Source organism: Oculina patagonica, chromosome 9, assembly GCF_052425735.1.
Source record: "Oculina patagonica isolate OP01 chromosome 9, crgOcupat, whole genome shotgun sequence".
NCBI lineage: Eukaryota > Metazoa > Cnidaria > Anthozoa > Scleractinia > Oculinidae > Oculina > Oculina patagonica.
This window is the reverse complement of record NC_135766.1, coordinates 25,108,627-25,126,695: the sequence shown is the minus strand read 5'-3', so window position 1 is coordinate 25,126,695 and position 18,069 is coordinate 25,108,627. Positions and strand designations below refer to the sequence as shown.

At 39.2% G+C, this 18,069-nt stretch overlaps 2 protein-coding genes across 3 annotated transcripts; both read right to left on the bottom strand.

The window, feature by feature from the left end:
• Window positions 1–770: 770 nt before the first annotated feature.
• On the bottom strand, window positions 771–7,135 carry LOC144665501 (uncharacterized). The gene is made up of 3 exons (XM_078526731.1): window positions 7,017–7,135; window positions 3,667–3,930; window positions 771–901 (listed from the first exon to the last, which is right to left on the bottom strand). The coding sequence occupies exons 1-3, from the start codon at window positions 7,066–7,068 to the stop codon at window positions 897–899; spliced, it is 321 nt and encodes a 106-aa protein (XP_078382857.1). The 5' UTR covers window positions 7,069–7,135; the 3' UTR covers window positions 771–896.
• A 1,773-nt stretch (window positions 7,136–8,908) lies between these two features.
• LOC144665551 (uncharacterized) lies at window positions 8,909–17,936 on the bottom strand. Of its 2 annotated transcripts, none has more exons than XM_078526796.1 (5): window positions 17,804–17,936; window positions 16,019–16,101; window positions 13,602–13,877; window positions 12,992–13,255; window positions 8,909–9,063 (listed from the first exon to the last, which is right to left on the bottom strand). In XM_078526796.1, the coding sequence occupies exons 2-5, from the start codon at window positions 16,083–16,085 to the stop codon at window positions 9,059–9,061; spliced, it is 612 nt and encodes a 203-aa protein (XP_078382922.1). In that variant the 5' UTR covers window positions 16,086–16,101; window positions 17,804–17,936; the 3' UTR covers window positions 8,909–9,058. The 2 variants fall into 2 exon arrangements, with proteins under 2 accessions (XP_078382922.1, XP_078382920.1); XM_078526794.1 differs by lacking the exon at window positions 8,909–9,063 and adding an exon at window positions 12,374–12,521.
• Between the last annotated feature and the right edge of the window lie 133 nt (window positions 17,937–18,069).

Below are 18,069 nucleotides of genomic sequence, written 5' to 3'. Positions count from 1 at the left end.
TAAACATCTCGCTCGTCGCTTCGTTTTTTGTTATTCTCACCGGTAATGTTAGCCTAAATCCTGGACCGATCAGGGATCCATTTGTTTGTGTGCTAAGGGCTGTCGAATGAATCAAAAGGCCATGCAATGTGATGAATATTGCTATCGACTTGACTGCAAACTGGTCTTGCACGGACTGCCTGTTTCCTGGACCATTTTCTCCTAATAGTTCTGATCGTAATACGCATGCTTCTACGGCTCCAAACGACTTAAATGATCCAGAAATCTGTCTGGTAAGAGGTCTCAAGATCACAAGGTAGGCAGGTAGGTAGGTAAGTAGGTAGGTAGGTAGGTAGGTAGGTAGGTAGGTAGGTAGGTAAGTAGGTAGGTAAGTAGGTAGGTAGGTAGGTAGGTAAGTAGGTAGGTAAGTAGGTAGGTAGGTAGGTAGGTAGGTAGGTAGGTAGGTAGGTAGGTAGGTAGGTAGGTAGGTAAGTAGGTGGGTAAGTAGGTAGGTAGGTAGGTAGGTAGGTGGGTGAGTAGGTAGGTAGGTAGGTAGGTAGGTAGGTAGGTAGGTAGGTAGGTAGGTAGGTAGGTAAGTAAGTAAGTAAGTAACTTGTGGGCTCATTGGGGGACACCAATTTATCCGGATTAAATGCGGACGGTGAAATGGTTAAAAACAATACGAAAAGCACAAAAAACGTTATCCAGAATAGTGTAAACGGGGCCTTAGTTAAACTCAGGAGATCAAGAATAACCACAGTTGAAGAGCGCTGGCATAATTTGCATTTTTTATTCATCATAATATTCAACGACGAAGACAAAATGTTTAACACAGAGTGGAGTAAACAAAGGTTTTAAATTTGCAAATTTAAAAACGTCAAATTCCATCGTCGTGTAGTTTCTGGATCCCCATTTACTCAAGCTGTAAAGACAAATATTATGGATATTTAAACACAGCTATTTCAATTAATCTTGTCAGATCAACGCTCAAAGCTTAAAGACAAGACCGACAAGACAAGACTGTCTGGGTATTCACTGAAATTTGCATATTGGCCTCGGAAATTGCCTACGAGCAGGTTCCTGAAATGATCCTGATGATCGGCGAATGAGGCGAGCCGAGAAGAGCATTTTTTATTATTGCACGTGAAGAATTCATAAATTTGTTTTCCTTCTAGGAGGCCTTTTTCTGTAGCAGCTTTACTTTCATTGTCGAGTGGATTTGAGTGTGGCTATAAAAATACTTTGTTTCCACGTGTCTGCAGAGAAAGAAAACGTGCGTATTCGCGTTTGCCATATCATTAGTATACAACACGTGCAGTGGCTCTCTTCTTCTAACCATACTACCTACCAATCTTGTCTTTACGCTTTGGTCAGACAACGTTATGTTATGACAACACAAGGAGAAACCGACATAAAGGAATTACATAAACTGTTTCGCTGTAAAGTCAAAAACAAAAGACCTTCAAGAAAATATCAGACGGCCTTATGATCGGATGAATCATTCTACTGAAATTAAGTCTACCGATCGCCACAGACAAAGTCAGACGGCCTTATAATTATGATATTTAATTTTTTATTTGCCGAAGAAAAAATATTATAAAAAGAAGCGAAATAAAACTAAGACGTTTCGAAGCCATCTTGACACCATTATCAAGTGGAAAGATAAAAAGATAACGTTTGTAGTTTCTTTAAAAACAAATAAAAAATTGAAATAATGGTGACAGGGTGCCTAGGAAAACTGGATTGTTTAGTTGTTTAGTTTGGTAAAAGAAGACCTACACTAAACACGCAGTCGGACTCAATACGCGCGAAAGTATTTATTATATATATGCAGCTCGCACTGACACTTTGAATGCTAATGACCGCGAAACACTTTTCTAAAATATTCTAATAAACTCTGTCACCTATATTTTTATTTATATATGACTGTTTTTGCAGTATTTTTCATCTTCCAAAACGGTCTAATAGCTAAGAAGAATAATCATTCCTGGCAGCACAAGCCACATTGTAGTGATTTCGTTTTCAAATAACACAATTCGAAGAACTGATCGGGTTTCACTGATAACTGCATGTGGATTGGTCAAAATTTTAACTGTCCGAGAAATGACGCGTTTTTAGGCAATGACGTCAGTAAAGCCTTATTTCATGAGGCAGTGGGGAATTTGTACCACTTTCTGTCGCATGGCAACCGATCCAGAGAACCGAATGGGACTGAGAGCGCACTATAGGGATAAATGTTACGCGAACGGAAATCAAATTAACAAGAAATCGTCGCGAAAAACATGAAGCAAATACTTCTGGAAAGTTAGAAAGGCCTGATGCAAAGTATAAAGTTACTGTTTGCCAATTGGGCAGAATAATACAAAGGATTTTTCTGCTCGAACAGGAGTCAGCATTCGCAGAGCCGTTTGGAAATGGTCTGGAGAGACTCGTTTTCAAGGGGCTCTTTCCGTTTTTCTTGAAAACTTTCGCTGCTTCGAGTTTTTCTGGGGTACTTCGTTTGGCCCCCGACTAACTGCCCCTGGGTCTCCGAGGATGGGGCCGAAATCGAATCAATGCTAGCCTTTTGGGTCGATTTCGCCCGTTGTGTGAGTGTGGGAAGCACAAAAAGCAAAGCGAGATATCCCGTGGGGGGGGGGGGGGGGGCACTATGAAACTTGATCGATGTTCTCACAACTTGCAAAGCAATCATCGGGGTGGTCATCCTCGTACCCAGGGTCTTTATTCCCCTTGACCAGCGCTCGAGAAACGAGTGACCCTGGAAAGTTCCGATTTGAAGTACGAAAATATCAGACTTCGGTTGAATTGCGCATGCGTAGCTTTCTAAAACCTGACCAACCAACTTTATAATGCTTTACTTCCGGCCATTTTTATTGCTTTGACATGAAGCCAATCAGATTCGATCCTGCAAAGAAACTTGTAAGGAACGAAGACTCGAGGTATGAGAATGCGCGGCGGTAGTCAGCGGATGCCTCTACGGCGCATGAGCAGATCCTCTCATTCTGAACTTAACAAAACAACAACAACAACATGGCGGCCAGTGGGATAGTTCAGTTACTTTTTTATAGCAATAAGAGAAGTTTTCTGAGTTGTGTCAATAAAGCAGCGAAAATGTTTCCGGAAAGGTACTTTTTGTCCACATGTGATGTTTGTTGTGAAATCAAACCAGTTACGGAAATGGTATTGAAAACGTGGCGATCAAATTTTCTTGTGCTCGTCGGAGCTATTGTTTTGCTCCATTGTTTTTAGGTTGTTTGTTGACTTGGTCGTTCTTTGTTTTACGTTTTTTGTGATCCCCATATTCGTTTGAAAATCGTGGTATAATCATTTGCATTGCAGCGCTAAAAGTAACGCGACATTACAAAATTCTGCGTTTTTATAACTACACGACGATGACGAAATTTTGGGCTAAAACAGTGCATTTACATTTTTAGCAAAGATAGTGACCCCTTTACAATCACTAAATCCACGGCATCGTAGTCGTGGTTGCTATAGCTTCCATTTCGCGGGAAATGATGGCTGCATCATCGTCCAAAAACCGCTGACTAGATCGTGAATTGATCGCGTTGCAAGTTGTGAGAACATCGCTATTCGGTTCCCGACCTCGTTTCTATCCCCTCCTGGAGATGTCGGTTTGAAAGTTTAACTGCTTTTTTGATTTGACATGCATAAATCATCTCAAAATACCTGAAGTGGGGATTTCAGCTTTGCAACCACTTGTGTCGCATATTGCCACATCACAGAATCCGGTAGTTTTGCAATACCTTTTTTGATCTTCATATATTTTTCTGCTGTAGCACGTTCGTACATTTACTTTACTCGGTAGGGGGCTGGATTTGGTACTGACGAGCAAAAGACACACAGGATCCTCTTCCGTGCAAGGCTTGTTCTTAATGGATTGGACTGAGCAGTCATCACATTCTGGGCACAAAAATGGTCTAGGTGGTTTTGCTATAATGAGGAAACGAAACGCAATACGTTACAGAAGAATTGCTTTAAAAAAACTTGGTTTAAACTTGTTTAGAGTAAAGCTGATACGATGGGCGCTTATAGGGAAAATAGGAGCAAAGCTCGCATTTCGATCGCGAAAAAGAGGTGCTATTAACAAATTAAAATTAAAATTCTTACCTTCGCGGTCTTTTAATTGATGGCCGTGGTTAACTGAAATATTGAAACTGAATAACAAGAGAAAGACGTCTTAGTCCGGCGGCTTAGCTCCTGAATTGTGCGATTTTTGATACAAGCACCAAACTTTGCAGGATTACAAGCATTCGCATACTAATCAATTCTTGATATAGTGCCAACGCCAATTTCCTATTTTCAGCTAGTAAACAGCAATGAAATTTTCAGCCGAGAGGCCCCCCTGCCCCTTCCCCACGAAGTATTTCTTCTTGTACTTTTATAAACCTTTTATTGTTGATTTTTATTCATGAATACAAATATGAATGCTTTTTATTAGGCTTACAATTGTTATTTTTTACCATCTGTTTGATACCAATAATTAAATAGGAAATTATTGCATGGGAAAAGATTTTTCGTTCCCCGCCCTCTGCTCCCTCGCGTCTTTCGTTTTGCGCTAGCGTCCAGGTCTCTCGATGGGTGAACCGTTCGCTAACAGAAGAAAAATAGGAAAATATAGGGCTGTGAACAGTCTAAATTACAGCATTTCATTCTAAATTTTGTACGTGCGACTTGGTATCACTACCTGGCATAATAGTATTTGTCTATAAACCAGGACAAACAAATATTTCACGAAATTTCATTGATTTTAACCCTATCCGGACCGGGAGGGGCGGAAAGTGCCCGCGCTGAATTTGAACGCTTATAACTTTTTCAAGATTCAACCAAACGCTACCAAACTTTGCGAATTTATCTAAAATTTATCTGGAAATACTTTGGTAGGATTAGTTGTTGTGTCAGGAACTTGACGTCACCATGGCAACGGTATTTTGACAGGCATGTTTTCCCAATTTTGTAATTTTCGTGTTTCTTTTAATAAAAAATAATTTTAATGCAATTATTTTCATCCTTTTACGGTTTTTAAGCACAGTTTTATTGATTTTGAGTACTTTGCAGTAATTTTGGGCGGTTTTATGACGTTTTGGAAAAAATTCGAAATCCAAGATGGCGGATCCAAGATGGCGGCTGTTTTGACATTATGATGTAATTGTCACGTGATGTGACGTCATCTTCCCACGTGACGTATACCAAAAGAAAGGTGTTTGGACATACTATTTATTCCGTAAGTTTCATTGTGATTGCTTAAATATTCTGGACGTTACGGAGGTCTGAAAACATCCAAAAAAGCCCGGTCTGAATAGGGTTAATAAATTAAGGTTTCCATGGAAACCGGTGTTTTTCGGGCTTGGCACTATATCTGAAAAAATTTCTGTTGGTGACCACTTTCATTGTGCCAAGTTTCATGCTTGTATCAAAAAGTGCACAATTCAACTATCTGAAATTCAGGCTGAATTGTGTTCAGTTGCCTTAAACTTAGCAATTTTAGTTTAGTTTACTCGCTCTTAACTGTTACATTCAGAACTGTTCGGTTCATATGGGAGCAACATTCATTACTTCCTGAGGACCTTAGAACGAAACCTTGCACGTGAGACGATATTTTGGCCGTCATAATGCACCAGTCATTTGAAACAACCGCCTCCCCCACCCCCCCCCCCCCCCCTCGGGCATGAGCGGGGCAATTCACTTTTTTGGCAAGTGAAAGCAAGTGAAGACCCCGGCCCCCGGGAGAAAAGTGAATGGTGAACTCCCCCGCACCTTTATATGATCCACACACATGGTAATTCATGTAGAACAAGGGATGACAGTAAGGGATGATAAAAACGTTGGTAGCCGTGAAATGAACACATTGATTTCAGAGCAGCTAGGAATACATTTGCAAAGGCTTTCCAATGGACAAGGAAGAAGACGACTTTTTGAAATTTGCAACTCAACTTTATATGGAAATGCAGGATGATATTACAATATGCTCTGAGTTGTTTGAACAGCTGGCTCTCTGTTAATGGATCTCTAAAGCTAGAAACTTCCTATTACCGATACATTGTATTCTAACTCAACTTAAACTATCATAAATGAATGTCTCCAGCGTCTTTAATGCGCTATTATTGTCAAACTAACATTTAACGTAAAAGGAATTTCTCAAATCTTGCGGACAGTTTTTAGTTGTATTTCACTCAGTATTAGTAATTTATTCATCTTGAGCGAGTGGACATAAATAATGTATGCGAAATTACCATGCGGCGCGAAAATGCAAACCGCTGACCATGGAGTGAGTGCCCCGCTTATTTCCCCGGTCCGGGATGCAAAGACCGTGATTTCTGGCGCATCCCCCGCATAATGGGGGACCAAAATGGAGTGAATCTGAAGTGAAAGCCCCGCTTTTGCCCCGCTCATGCCCGAGGGGGGGGGGGGTCGGGGGTTTCAAATGACTGGTGCATAAATTGATTTGCGCATTTTACATTACCTGTTGAACTAGTTTTACTCTTTTATCATTTATTTTTTGCAGTCATTACTTTTTTCAAAGGCCACAAATTGTCGATTTCAAAGGCACTTTCAAAACCGGAAAAGCTTGGCAGAAAACGCATGCCAATTTGCATACTATTCGCCATATTTTTTCCGCAAAGCACGCAAAGATTAATACCAGAAAATTCGCCAATTTTAGCCATTTAAATTATTCTACAAGTTTTCTTTGCCCGATCATAGGAAGACGTCTGAAGGACAGGCTAAACACGAAAGAAACGCATGAATTTAAAAAGCCCACTAAGATAGTTCACTGGGCAAAGATTGAGGGCGAACTTATTTTCCGACCCGAAAGGCGATGGACCGCTTTTACAGAGAATCTCACTTGTGGTTGTACTTTCTCTCAGTGGATGACACCGAAAAAATTTTTTCATGTGGTAGTGTTTGTTTCTTTGATACTGTGAAAAATTAAAATTGGTCATTATTCTATACGTTCAAGGTCGACGCTCTAGATTTTTTAATTTACACACAGATATAGCAAACGAGCAAATGTAACTTACCATCGCAAAGAGCCAACAGGCAAGCTGTTAGAACAAAAACCACAAGCTTCATTGTTGAACAAGCACTAGTTGCCTTTTAAGAAGGTAGATATAAGTAAAATGATAAAGGTTTTAAGCGAATGTATGCCACCCATAACGATACTTACGAAATGGTTATCTTAAAATTAAGATAAGTTCTGTAAAACTGAGCTCATGTCAAAACTTCCCAGACAGCTGGCGCCAGAAAGGGTCTGAAGGCCAATTATCATTACTGCATTTCTAAACTAAATTTTAACAATGTTTGCAAGCATGAAAATTATAGTAAAATTTTGCAATATTAAAGAAAATAAGAGGTAATGATCAAGCAGATTTGTTAGAAAATTAGTCTGAGCATCGAGAACTTCTTTGACGAAACTTGACTTCCAAGAAAGCATAGCGTTATGGTTCAAAACCACGTGGTAAAATACGAAAACAAATAATGTCAAATTAAGGCAACGCTTTTTTCAAGAACACGTTGTCTAATGATATCAAAACCGGCTCATATTGCGAACATTGTTTAATCTTGTTTCGTTATCTTTAACAACCAGAAAAATCAATTTTTTTTTGTAAAATATTTTTTTTTGTGTGTGTAAATTGGTCATTTACGATAAAAATTGGCAAGAAGTTGGTTATTAGACAAGAACATTTTTTTAGACACGGGCGAAAACTGATTCTCAAAGGGTTATTTTTAGGGAATTTCTGACAAACCTCGGTTGTCAAATAAACGCATTTTACCAGCTAGGAATTTTAAAACGCTATTTGCTCAAGCATCTTAAGATGCCTTGAGTTTGTAACCGTAAAATATGAAATACACAGCTTAAAATCTAGAAAGTAATGTGCTGTAAAAATTCTTGTTGTAAAAGTCTAGTCTTGCTGAAACATTCGAGCTCAGAAATAGCGCACGACGTATTGTAATAATCAAGGTTTGGCTTGTTTATTTACCTATTGGGAAAATTTTGTCGCACAAAATGTCTAGCAGTTCCTATCCTCGATGTGAATTACAGCAAACTTTAGACTAGTCCAGTCCCTGAACTCTCTCTTCCGCGCGTCCTTTATAGGGACTAGCCTAACTTAAGACCGGCCAAAATCGTGTTAACACCAGCAGCCATTGTTTTTCTCCTCTTCTAATGCTAAACTTATTAATTTTGAGCTGGTCAAAATGATCTTAAAAATTCACAGGCTTAGTCAAAACTCGACGAAGGTTACGAAGAGGGGATGGGATGTCCAATCAGATAGCTGTTGTTGCAGTCAAGCCGGCGATAATATTTTCTTTTGTTAACAAGGCACATGGACGAGGAGAAAGAGTCAAACATCGGTCAACACAATGCACAATGATCCTATCGTCTCGATTGTATGTCAAACCGCTAAAAACTGCGATAACAGCTAATATATTAGTCAGTTGTATTTACTGAGGAAAGTAACATCGAAGGAGGACCTCGCGTTTCGCAGCCCAGCCTTCTGCAGCTGGGTGAAGACAAGTATCCCGAACCCTTGAAAATCTTCTGTCCGTGAGCAAAAGCTTGCCGTGAGACAATTGCAATATCCTGGCAGAATATTTTAAGCTGAAATATTCTAGAAAGATCGTTATGTATAGGTAACAATCCGTTAAGGCTCACAGCGTTTCCAAGGACGGATTTTTTTCATTTTCCACGGCCAAAACAACATGCAGCTTCAATACAGTAATTTCCCTAGGAATCAAAAAACCATTTTCGATTTTTTTTATAAAAAAAATAAAAGCTTTTCATAGAACCCTCTCGATTAAGTGTACTGTTAAGTCGTATTTAACAGCCTGCGTTTTGTTCACACGCTGCGGAAAATTCGACTGTGATTTAGTTTACCTCAGTAAATCTAGAATAACCACAATTGAAGAATGCTTGCATAATTTACATTTTTTATTCACTATAATCTTTAACGATGAAGGCAAAAATGTTTTTGACACAGAGTAGGTAGGCAAAGGTTTTAAATTTGCAAATTTAAAACCGTCATATTCCATCATCGTGTAGTTGCTGGATCCACAATCTGGTTCAAGCTAAAAAAAAAAATATGAATAAAAATTTACAGTCAAATATTGTGGATATTAACACAAGGAAAAACTAGCAAAGGTAATTTACATAAACTGTTTCACTCTAAAATTAAAAAAAACAAAGTACTTTCAAGTATGCAAACATTTAATCCAATACCAGACGACCCAATGATAATAATGTTGTATAGACTTTTTAAAAATTATTTTCCAGCGCCTTGTTGGGAATGTCACAAAACTGAAAGTCGTGGTCGTGGTTTCTGTAATTATTTTTCTTGGTATAGCTCCGTACGGTAAAAGTTTGTTTAAAAGCCCGGGCGCTTTGGTTGCTAAAGAAAGAGCTTTTACTGGAAACAGAGCACTAGTTTGTGGGTAACAAAAATTTGTAACCGTCACAGGCACTTTTAATTATTTTGTCGATGCAGAATCTCATTACTTCTCTATCCTTGTATTCCGCCGGATTCGCAGATTTAACGGCCAGTACACACACAGGCCGGGTGTGGGAGGCGCGGTGGCCTAATGGTTAGTGCGCTCGACTCCGAGTCGAACGGCCCGGGTTCGAGGCCTGGCCGGGGCGCTGCGTTGTGTTCTTAGGCAAGACACTTTACTCTCACAGTGCCTCCCTCTACCCAGGTGTATAAATGGGTACCGGCGAATTTACTACTGGGGGGTAACCCTGCGATGGACAAGCATCCCATCCAGGGGGAGTAGCAATACTCCTAGTCGGAAACCGGGATAAGCTCCGGCTGTATGGGCCTCATGGCTCGGAGACAGACTTTACCTACCTTTTATACACACACAGGGTCCGCTTCAAAGCAAGGCTTGTTCTGACTGTTCGCTTCACAGTCACTGTCAGCGTTTCCTCTCCAAGCAAAACAAATTGGGCAAATAAGTGATTTCCCTGTGTAACCATCAGAAATTTAATAACATTTATTTGACGAAAGAGAAATAAACTATTTTATGTAGCTTGTAAGATTCTTGTAACGCAAATTAAACATCTCCCAGTTTCGGCTCGGTGATCATTTCATGTCATCTCAGTATATTACTACATGGCTCCTTACATAAATGTATTGCCAAGCTTTTCTCCATTCTTTATCCAGCGAAAAGTGTGATCTAAAACATCAGCCGCGTCATGCTAGTAGAGCGCGCGTTTAGCTCGTGCGTAATGTTACGATTGACAGCCAAAAATATTAGCTGGATTCCATTGGCCAATCTCTATGGCGTCACCGGTAGAAAACTTCTCCAGTGACTTGGGGCAAGTCTAGGTAAAGGCGGCAAAATACGAGATACAAAAACCCTCAACTTGTCGCCCAACATTGTTGCATTGCCAGTTTAACGAGTTGTTGCCCGTATTTCTACCGCGCGCTCAACTTGTCTCGCAACAAATTTCGGTGTTGCGGATCCATATTGTTGCGGACACAAATGTTTCCCTGTTTGCCCGCACGCGCAACATTTGTCGCGGACACAAAATTTGTATCCGAGACACAAAAAATGTTTCTGATTTTCCAAAACATTTTGCTGTCCGCAACAAATGTTTCCCCGTTTGCGCGGCATGGACACAAAACGTTTGTTTTGTGTCCCGCTCGTTTGCTCATCCAAGAGACATCATAAACAATAATGTGTCCGCAACAATGTGTGCTCCTTTGCCACCGCCTTTACACGAAGATATATAACGATCTGAACTAGAAAAATAAGGCCATATATCATTCGCCCTGAACATTACAAAAAATCTCCTGGAAACTTTTTGTGTCGTTTTGTTAATAAAGAAACATAAGGCGTTAGCATTTTTGGAAAGAAATTTCCCTTCCCTGCTGTATTCATTAAACTGCGTTTAGTCAAAAATGGGATCTCGTTGATATTTATGATGACATAGAAACGCCCGACAAAAAATAAACCGTGGCAAACAGCTTCAGTTGGATTTTATACAAACTGCAAGCAATAACGGAATTGTGAAAATAACAACCGCTTCCAATCGATAAGGTAATCTAGCCCACAAAATGTAGACAATTTATCTGAGGTTTTGATTTTTTGCGTACAATAGTTTATGGGCATTATGTTATTCCTCCTCGAAACGAACAAGAGTGTGTTTCAGGAACGAACACTTTTATCCTCGCTTAACATATACAGAAAGGTGGGAGAATTGATCACGTACAGGCAAGTTAACATGATTCCCAGCCGGTAGTTTTACAAAGATAACTTACTGTACTGAAGTCTTCCCAATCAGTTTTCTTGATTTAGTGCACTCTTCAGCAAAGCCAAACCTTCGTTTCAAGTTAGGTTTCTGTGGAGAACCTAATGTGATCGGGGCTTGCTGTTCCTTAAGAGGATCTAATTATGAATATGCAATGGTCAGCTTAAAAGCTCATGTTTTTACTTCCCAGACATACTGGCGTTAGTGTAACTCGGTAACAGCGCATGCCTAGTAGCATTTATCACCCCCCCTTCGTAACCGAATGTGATCGGGGCTTGCTGCTTATATTAGCTTGTCAAGCTACTCTGAAATTCGAGATTAAATAAAGTTTATGATGATGATGATGATGATGATGAGAAGCTCATGTTTTATTTTCCCGCAGACATACTGGCTAGTTGCATTTATCCAGGGTGGGCTTAACATTTAATTACCTCATGAAAAAATGTCGTCGAGCTAAATACTATAAATTTTTACCAAGGTTTTGGTAAATTTGTAATCTAAAATAATATTTTTTTGACAAAATGTCAGGGAGTTGGTTATAAATTAGGAACTTGCCTCTTTCCGTCACTAGATAAAACTTATTTTATCATAATAGCGATTCAGTATTTCCCCTACAAATTGGTCATGTCAAACAAATGCATTCTTTCAGTAATGAATTTGGACATATTTTTATAAGTAAAAAGGCACTCAACTGGCTTTCGCTGGAGTTTAAGAACTGCTAATTATCTGAAGATAGAAAAGATGAAATAGAATATGAAACCGACTGAGTTGAAAATCGAGAAATGTTTTCATGCAAATAACTGCCCTAAAAGTGCGATGTCATGACCACAGAAGCAATGCTTTCAATGCAGTCGTTTCTGGAAGGATAAGAGGATCATTTTCCAAAGACCATGCACATATTTATAGCTTCAGCGACACGTTTATGATAATTGGTTCTGTGAACAACTGTTACAAAAGGCCTATTCAGCTTCACGCGCCTTATTTTCTACAACAGGTTTAATTTGTAATTACATGTATGATTTTTTAAGCTAAAGTAGGATTTAACAGCCCATTTTCTGGAGGTACGGTGGGTCAAAATTGTCATTTAGTGTAATTCAGAAGATCTGACACAAACATAACTAAGCACTCTTTAATTCCTTGATTTGCTTTTTTTATTGATGCTTAACGTCAATGATGGAGGCAAAATGTTTAATTTAACATGCTGTATTCTAATATAAGGCTTAAAGTTTACGTTTAAAACCGCCATATTCCATCACTGGACAGTTGCTGATTCAAGCTATGATAAAAAGAGAAAATGAATAAATAATCTCGTACTCATTAAAAACAAACCGTAATTATATTAGGAGTAGGAGTAGAAGCAGGTACAGCAACAACAGCCGGCGCAGCGGTGGTGGTAGTAGTAGTAACAACAACAACAACAACAACACAACAACAACAGCAGCAGCAGCAGCAGCAGTGGTATTGAAAACGTGTTCCAATCAAAACAATTGCGGTAACATAGAACATCAATCCTTTGAAAACAATCTCAGCCTTAGTTTGTATGAGCGGGGGAAGCGGGGAATATCTCGGTACCACACTACCTGTCTTTATCTCGTCATTGTCTTTTTAAGCAACTCAGCTAGCGATTTTGAAATATCATCTCATCTCATCTTATCTCATCTCACTTATCTGATCTGATCTGATCTGATTTGATCTGATCTCGTCTCGTCTCGTCTCGTCTCGTCTCATCTCATCGTATCTTAATACCTGAAGTGGGGAACTCGGCTTTGCAACCACTTGTGTCGCACATTATTATGCTGCAGTATCCGGTAGTTTCACAAAATGTTTTCCTGTCATTGAAATACGTTTTGTTGATGCAAACTCTTGCTTTCATTGTGGGCGTGTCTTGCTTGTCCACGTACAGTGCACACACTGGCTCCTTTTCAAAGCAATCATAGTTCTCAATGTTGGCTTCACATTCGCTGTCTGCGTTTCCTCCCGTAGCATAACAAATTGGGCAAATAAGTGGTGCTGATATAATAACAATTAAAAAAATGAACGCGTTACAAAGTAAGCCAAGCCGCTTTGAGAAAAATACTTATCATTTTACCAGTAATTTAGTGGGTAGGTCTCAATTTAACCGGCGATGAGGCGCCCCACTCCCCATTCTCTCGCTTTTGTTTCTTCATGACTGCGGTGGCGGTGGGGTAGAGGAAAAAAAGAAGGCACAATAGCACAATCATTGAACTGAAGGAGGGGGGCTCTTAGAGTAACAAGATGCTTATTTGAGCCACAAAAGCAAGCTATCTGTTTAAGTAGGCTAACTGTCCCTTGTGATCGTTGTATTCTATTTCATACAAAAAGTAATTCAGAATACCTGAGGCGGGGAATTCAGCTTTGCAACCACTTGTCTCACACATTGCCACAGCGCAGCCTTTCCACCTTTCCGAAGTTTGGCATGATACCAGATCGACGTTGTAGGCCTCTCGGCTGCGGCAGGATCGTATTGTAAAGAATGAAGCCTTGGACTCGCTGTACAATACACAGACCGGATCCTTTACATTTTCCAAGCAAGGCTTGTACTCAATATTGGCTTCACAATCACTCACTGCATTTTCCCCATGAGCACGACAAGTTGGGCACATAAATGGTGCTGATATAATGAGAAATAATAAATGCTTTACAATAGAATCAATGTTACCACGGTACATTTCCAAACATATTATCTTACAGTAAAGCCGGGAAATATTAATCACTCTATGGAGAAACTTTCCAATCCACCGTATAGAAAAAGATGGCGGCTGTACAGTTAACCACAATACCTTGCGAACCTTACACAGGGTCTAGGGTTTGAAGTTTTTAGAGCTTTTCTTTACGTTTTAAGCGTTTTCGCGTACTAGGAATTTTAGCGTAATGTAACAGATTCCATCTCCTTCGGTACGGTGGATTCCGCCACTTTACCAATTTAGGATTACTTTGTTTCGCAGATTAATTTACATTTAGCAAACCAGGACAGTTTGAGTGCACCTTATATAGAGACAAGATTACTGGCCTCAAGCAAGGAGCTAGTATCTATTTTTCCATTTTATTCCAACCCCTCAGCTTCAGTAACAGAATAGTGTATTTTTATCTTCTTTACTCTGGACAAGGCAAAAAACAGTACAGGCAGAGTTTAATACCAGGCCTGTACCTTGAGTACTGCAGTGAAAACATATTAACCATGGAATTGTTTCACAAAGCACTTCTATTTACACGAAATAACAGGATTTTCGGAAAATGCGATTGGTTATAACGGAGTAAATCTTTTACAACATCTATCAATTTAAAAAAAGACAGGTTAATGACAGTTACACTAAAGCTAAGGCTAGTACACGTTACAAACACTTCTCGACGCTAATTGCAGTTATGTTCTAAAGAACAGTCTATGCTCAGCTAAATAACAACCGATTGTTCCAGGGGCACTACCATATGAAACGGGTGGGGATGCCCCTTGAAGAGGCCAACCCGGGCGTGACTCAATTAGAAAAAAATAGACTAAATAAAAGTGAATCCTCTCGTCACAACTATTTTAGACGTTCCTCTATGCCTAGTACTCAGACAGACACCTTTTGTGCTTCTTAAAAGCATCATACCGAAATGAGATTCGAGAGATTATTGTATTCTTAATGCTTTTCAAAAAAACTGGGTTAATAAAGACACCAGGTGCCGTTAAATGACCACTTAGTCTTTGTATAATAAATGGCTGCTTCGCAGAACATGAAGGGTAATTTACACGCTACCATCTGTCGTGCCAATTGACGGCCACGACAAAATGCGCACGCTTGATGGAACATCCACGCAGCGCGCGAGAATAAACAAGAAGCTCTTTGAGCTTAAAACAGCGCTGGTCACGTGTCTCTTGGTCCAGCCTAGGGGAGCCTTGTAGGGGGGTAAAAAATGCACCCCCCCCCCCATCCCCTCTACCCGCGTCACAAAAAGGTTGCAATTGACAAGCAAAACAGTAAGAAACACCTTGTGTGACATTTCATGGTTGACTAGTTCCATCTGCAATTAGTGTTTTTCTTATATGCTAATGCTGGCTTTATTCCCTCGATTCTTATCCATGAGGCCAGACGATCTTTTTAAATTTATTAAATCAGCATCCGATGTTGAATCAAATAATTAATCAGTCGGTCTCGTCACGTGCACTTTTGTGCTTTTTTCCTAAAACTTTCTCAAATTAGCTCCATGTCCCAAAATGCGCCCAAAAAACTTATTATTACATAATTATAATTATAATTATTATTATTATTATTATTATTATTATTATGTAATTCTTCCAACTGCTTAGATCTATCTATTATTATTATTATTATTATTATTATTATTATTATGTGCTTTACGTAATGTTTGCTTAAAGTCCTTAGCGCCGAGACCAAACCATTGTCCTGGGGCACTAAAGGGTAGCCAGTTCTTAGCTTGATAACACCCTCCTCAAAATATGCGCTGTACCCAGCAAGGTTATCTTCTGTAGTTCACTGATGCTTATTTGGCCGGGGATTCTTCCAATATAACTCTCTATTCCCTTTTTGATAGCTCCAAGTGCCCCAATGATAACTGGTATCGTTTCCGTTCTCATGCCCCACATTTGGCTTGTTTCGATTTCCAAGTCCTTATATTTAGATAGTTTTTCAGTGACTTTCACGGATGTGTTTCTGTCTTATGGTACTGCGATGGCAATAAATTTACAGGTTTATTATTATTATTATTATTATTATTATTATTATTATTATTATTATTATTATTATTATTTACCTTTTTCACTCTGGACAAGGCCAAAAGTTGTGCAGGCAGCGAACACAAAAATCCCCAAATACATCATCTTCTTATCACAGTACCTGAGTGTTTAAAAAGAATAACGATTTTTCCTCCTTTGGCTGTAGAAATTCCATTAATGCATGGCTTTCAAAACATTGAAAGTCCATGAAAAGCTTGGAATCTCTTGTGAAAAGTGAAATTTTAATAACACTGTTCACAATTACTTAAAACATTTACTTAAAAGTAATTATTTTATTTCAAATGAGAGCCAAATCTAGTTGTAAATATTAGGTGAAAAATTTGTTTTCCCAAATTTTCAAAATCACAAACCAGTTCCATTTTCTTTTTCTGTCTTCCCATTTTACCCCCTCAGGTACCTCTGAATAATGTAGGCTTCTTCGCTGCTTAGTAGCGTTTTCGCTTTTACGAAGAATGGTGAACCATCAGAATATTGATTTCAAACTCAGAACGCGCTTCTTTGATATTAGTTGGGCTCAGTACGATTCAGTATTTTGGAGTTTCGATTGCTGCCAGATAGAAGCTTCGACGTAAAATTTCAAAAGGAGAATAGCAATCTTTTGAAAAACATGACTCTCGAACTAAACGCATTTTGAATAAAGTTTTAGTTCCGTCTGTTGGCCTTCAGGTGGTGGCAAACAAGGAGACAATGTTGCGGATCCATTGTTGCGAACACAAATGCTTCCCTGCCCGTCCGCGCAACACTTGTCGCGGACACAAAAAATGTTTCAGATTTTTTGTCACCAACATGTTGTGTCCGCAACAAATGTTTCGCATGGACGCCCGTTTGCCCACCCAAGAAACATCATGAGTAACAATGTATCTGCAACAATGTGTTTTCGTTTGCCACCACCTTTACATGAAGACAACGATCTCAACTAGAAAAAAATAGCCCCTATATCATTTGTCCTGACCAGTATAAACACCGCCTGGAAACTTGCTGTGTCATGTTGTTAATGAAGAACACAAGCATTTGTGGGAATTAAACTGTGAGCAGTCAGTTGCAGTTATCGTCAATGGGAACTCGTTGATATATATGCCTTACCGGCTAGTGATATGCAAACGTTTGACAGAAACGTTTTACAAAGCATTTCAAAGAAGCTCACTGCGATGTGAACCTCCTAAAGGAAAACCAATTTCGTGTTCTGAAAAAATGCCGAGGAAAATTTGGCTGCCTGATTTACGAGATGTTATTCATAAAGAAACTGCGACCAACTTTGAATTCGAAGGCGGATTCCATACATGCTAAACTCTTTGTTTGACACTGAAAATTTTTATTTCACGACAGACTATTATCATATTTTAGTATTTATACCTTTTATCTCACCACTTTCGTGACTTGATAATGACGTTAAGCCAAAGTTGAAACGTCGTCGTCGTTTATGATGTTTTTACAAATATTTTGTCACAAATTTTTATTGTAAAATGTTTAAGAAAATCGCTTCTAATAGATACATAAATCGCCCGACAAACGATAAACCGTGTCAAACAGATTTAGTTGGATTTTATACAAACTGAATAACGGAATTGTAAAAATTATGAAAATAACAGCCGCTTCCAAACGATCTGGCAATCTAGCCCAAAAAATGTAGATAATTTATCATTTCGTCCTTTCTCGAAACGAACAAGAGCGTGTTTCAAGAATGAAATATTTCACTTCTAATTACTTGCTTATTATATGTATACTGAACGGTTGGCAAATTAATCACCTACAAGATATCACTGTCCCAGCCGTATAACGGTAGTTATTAAATGATAACTTACTGCGTTGGAGTTTTAGGTTCTCGTTCAGTTTTCTTGATTTAGTTCACTCTTCCGCGTAGCCAAACCTTCGTTTCCTCAAGTTAGGTTTCTGTGGAGAACCGAATGTGATCCGGGCTTGCTGTCCTTAAGAGGATCTAATTATGAATATGCAATGGACAGCTAAAAAGCTCATGTTTTTACTTCCCAGACACAATGGCGTCAGTGTAACTCGGTAACAGCGCATGCCTAGTAGCATTTATCCAGCGGGTGGGCTTCCGTAGCATTTA

Excerpts from the sequence above, each read along its gene's own strand:
- LOC144665501 (XM_078526731.1), bottom strand. The coding sequence starts at position 7,068 with ATGAAGCTTGTGGTTTTTGTTCTAACAGCTTGCCTGTTGGCTCTTTGC. Across the intron at positions 3,931-7,016 it reads CCTGTTGGCTCTTTGCGATG|CAAAACCACCTAGACCATTT; the intron begins GTAAGTTACATT and ends TCCTCATTATAG.
- LOC144665551 (XM_078526796.1), bottom strand. The coding sequence starts at position 16,085 with ATGATGTATTTGGGGATTTTTGTGTTCGCTGCCTGCACAACTTTTGGC. Across the intron at positions 13,878-16,018 it reads CCTTGTCCAGAGTGAAAAAG|CACCATTTATGTGCCCAACT; the intron begins GTAAATAATAAT and ends TCATTATATCAG. Across the intron at positions 13,256-13,601 it reads AGCTGAATTCCCCGCCTCAG|CACCACTTATTTGCCCAATT; the intron begins GTATTCTGAATT and ends TTATTATATCAG.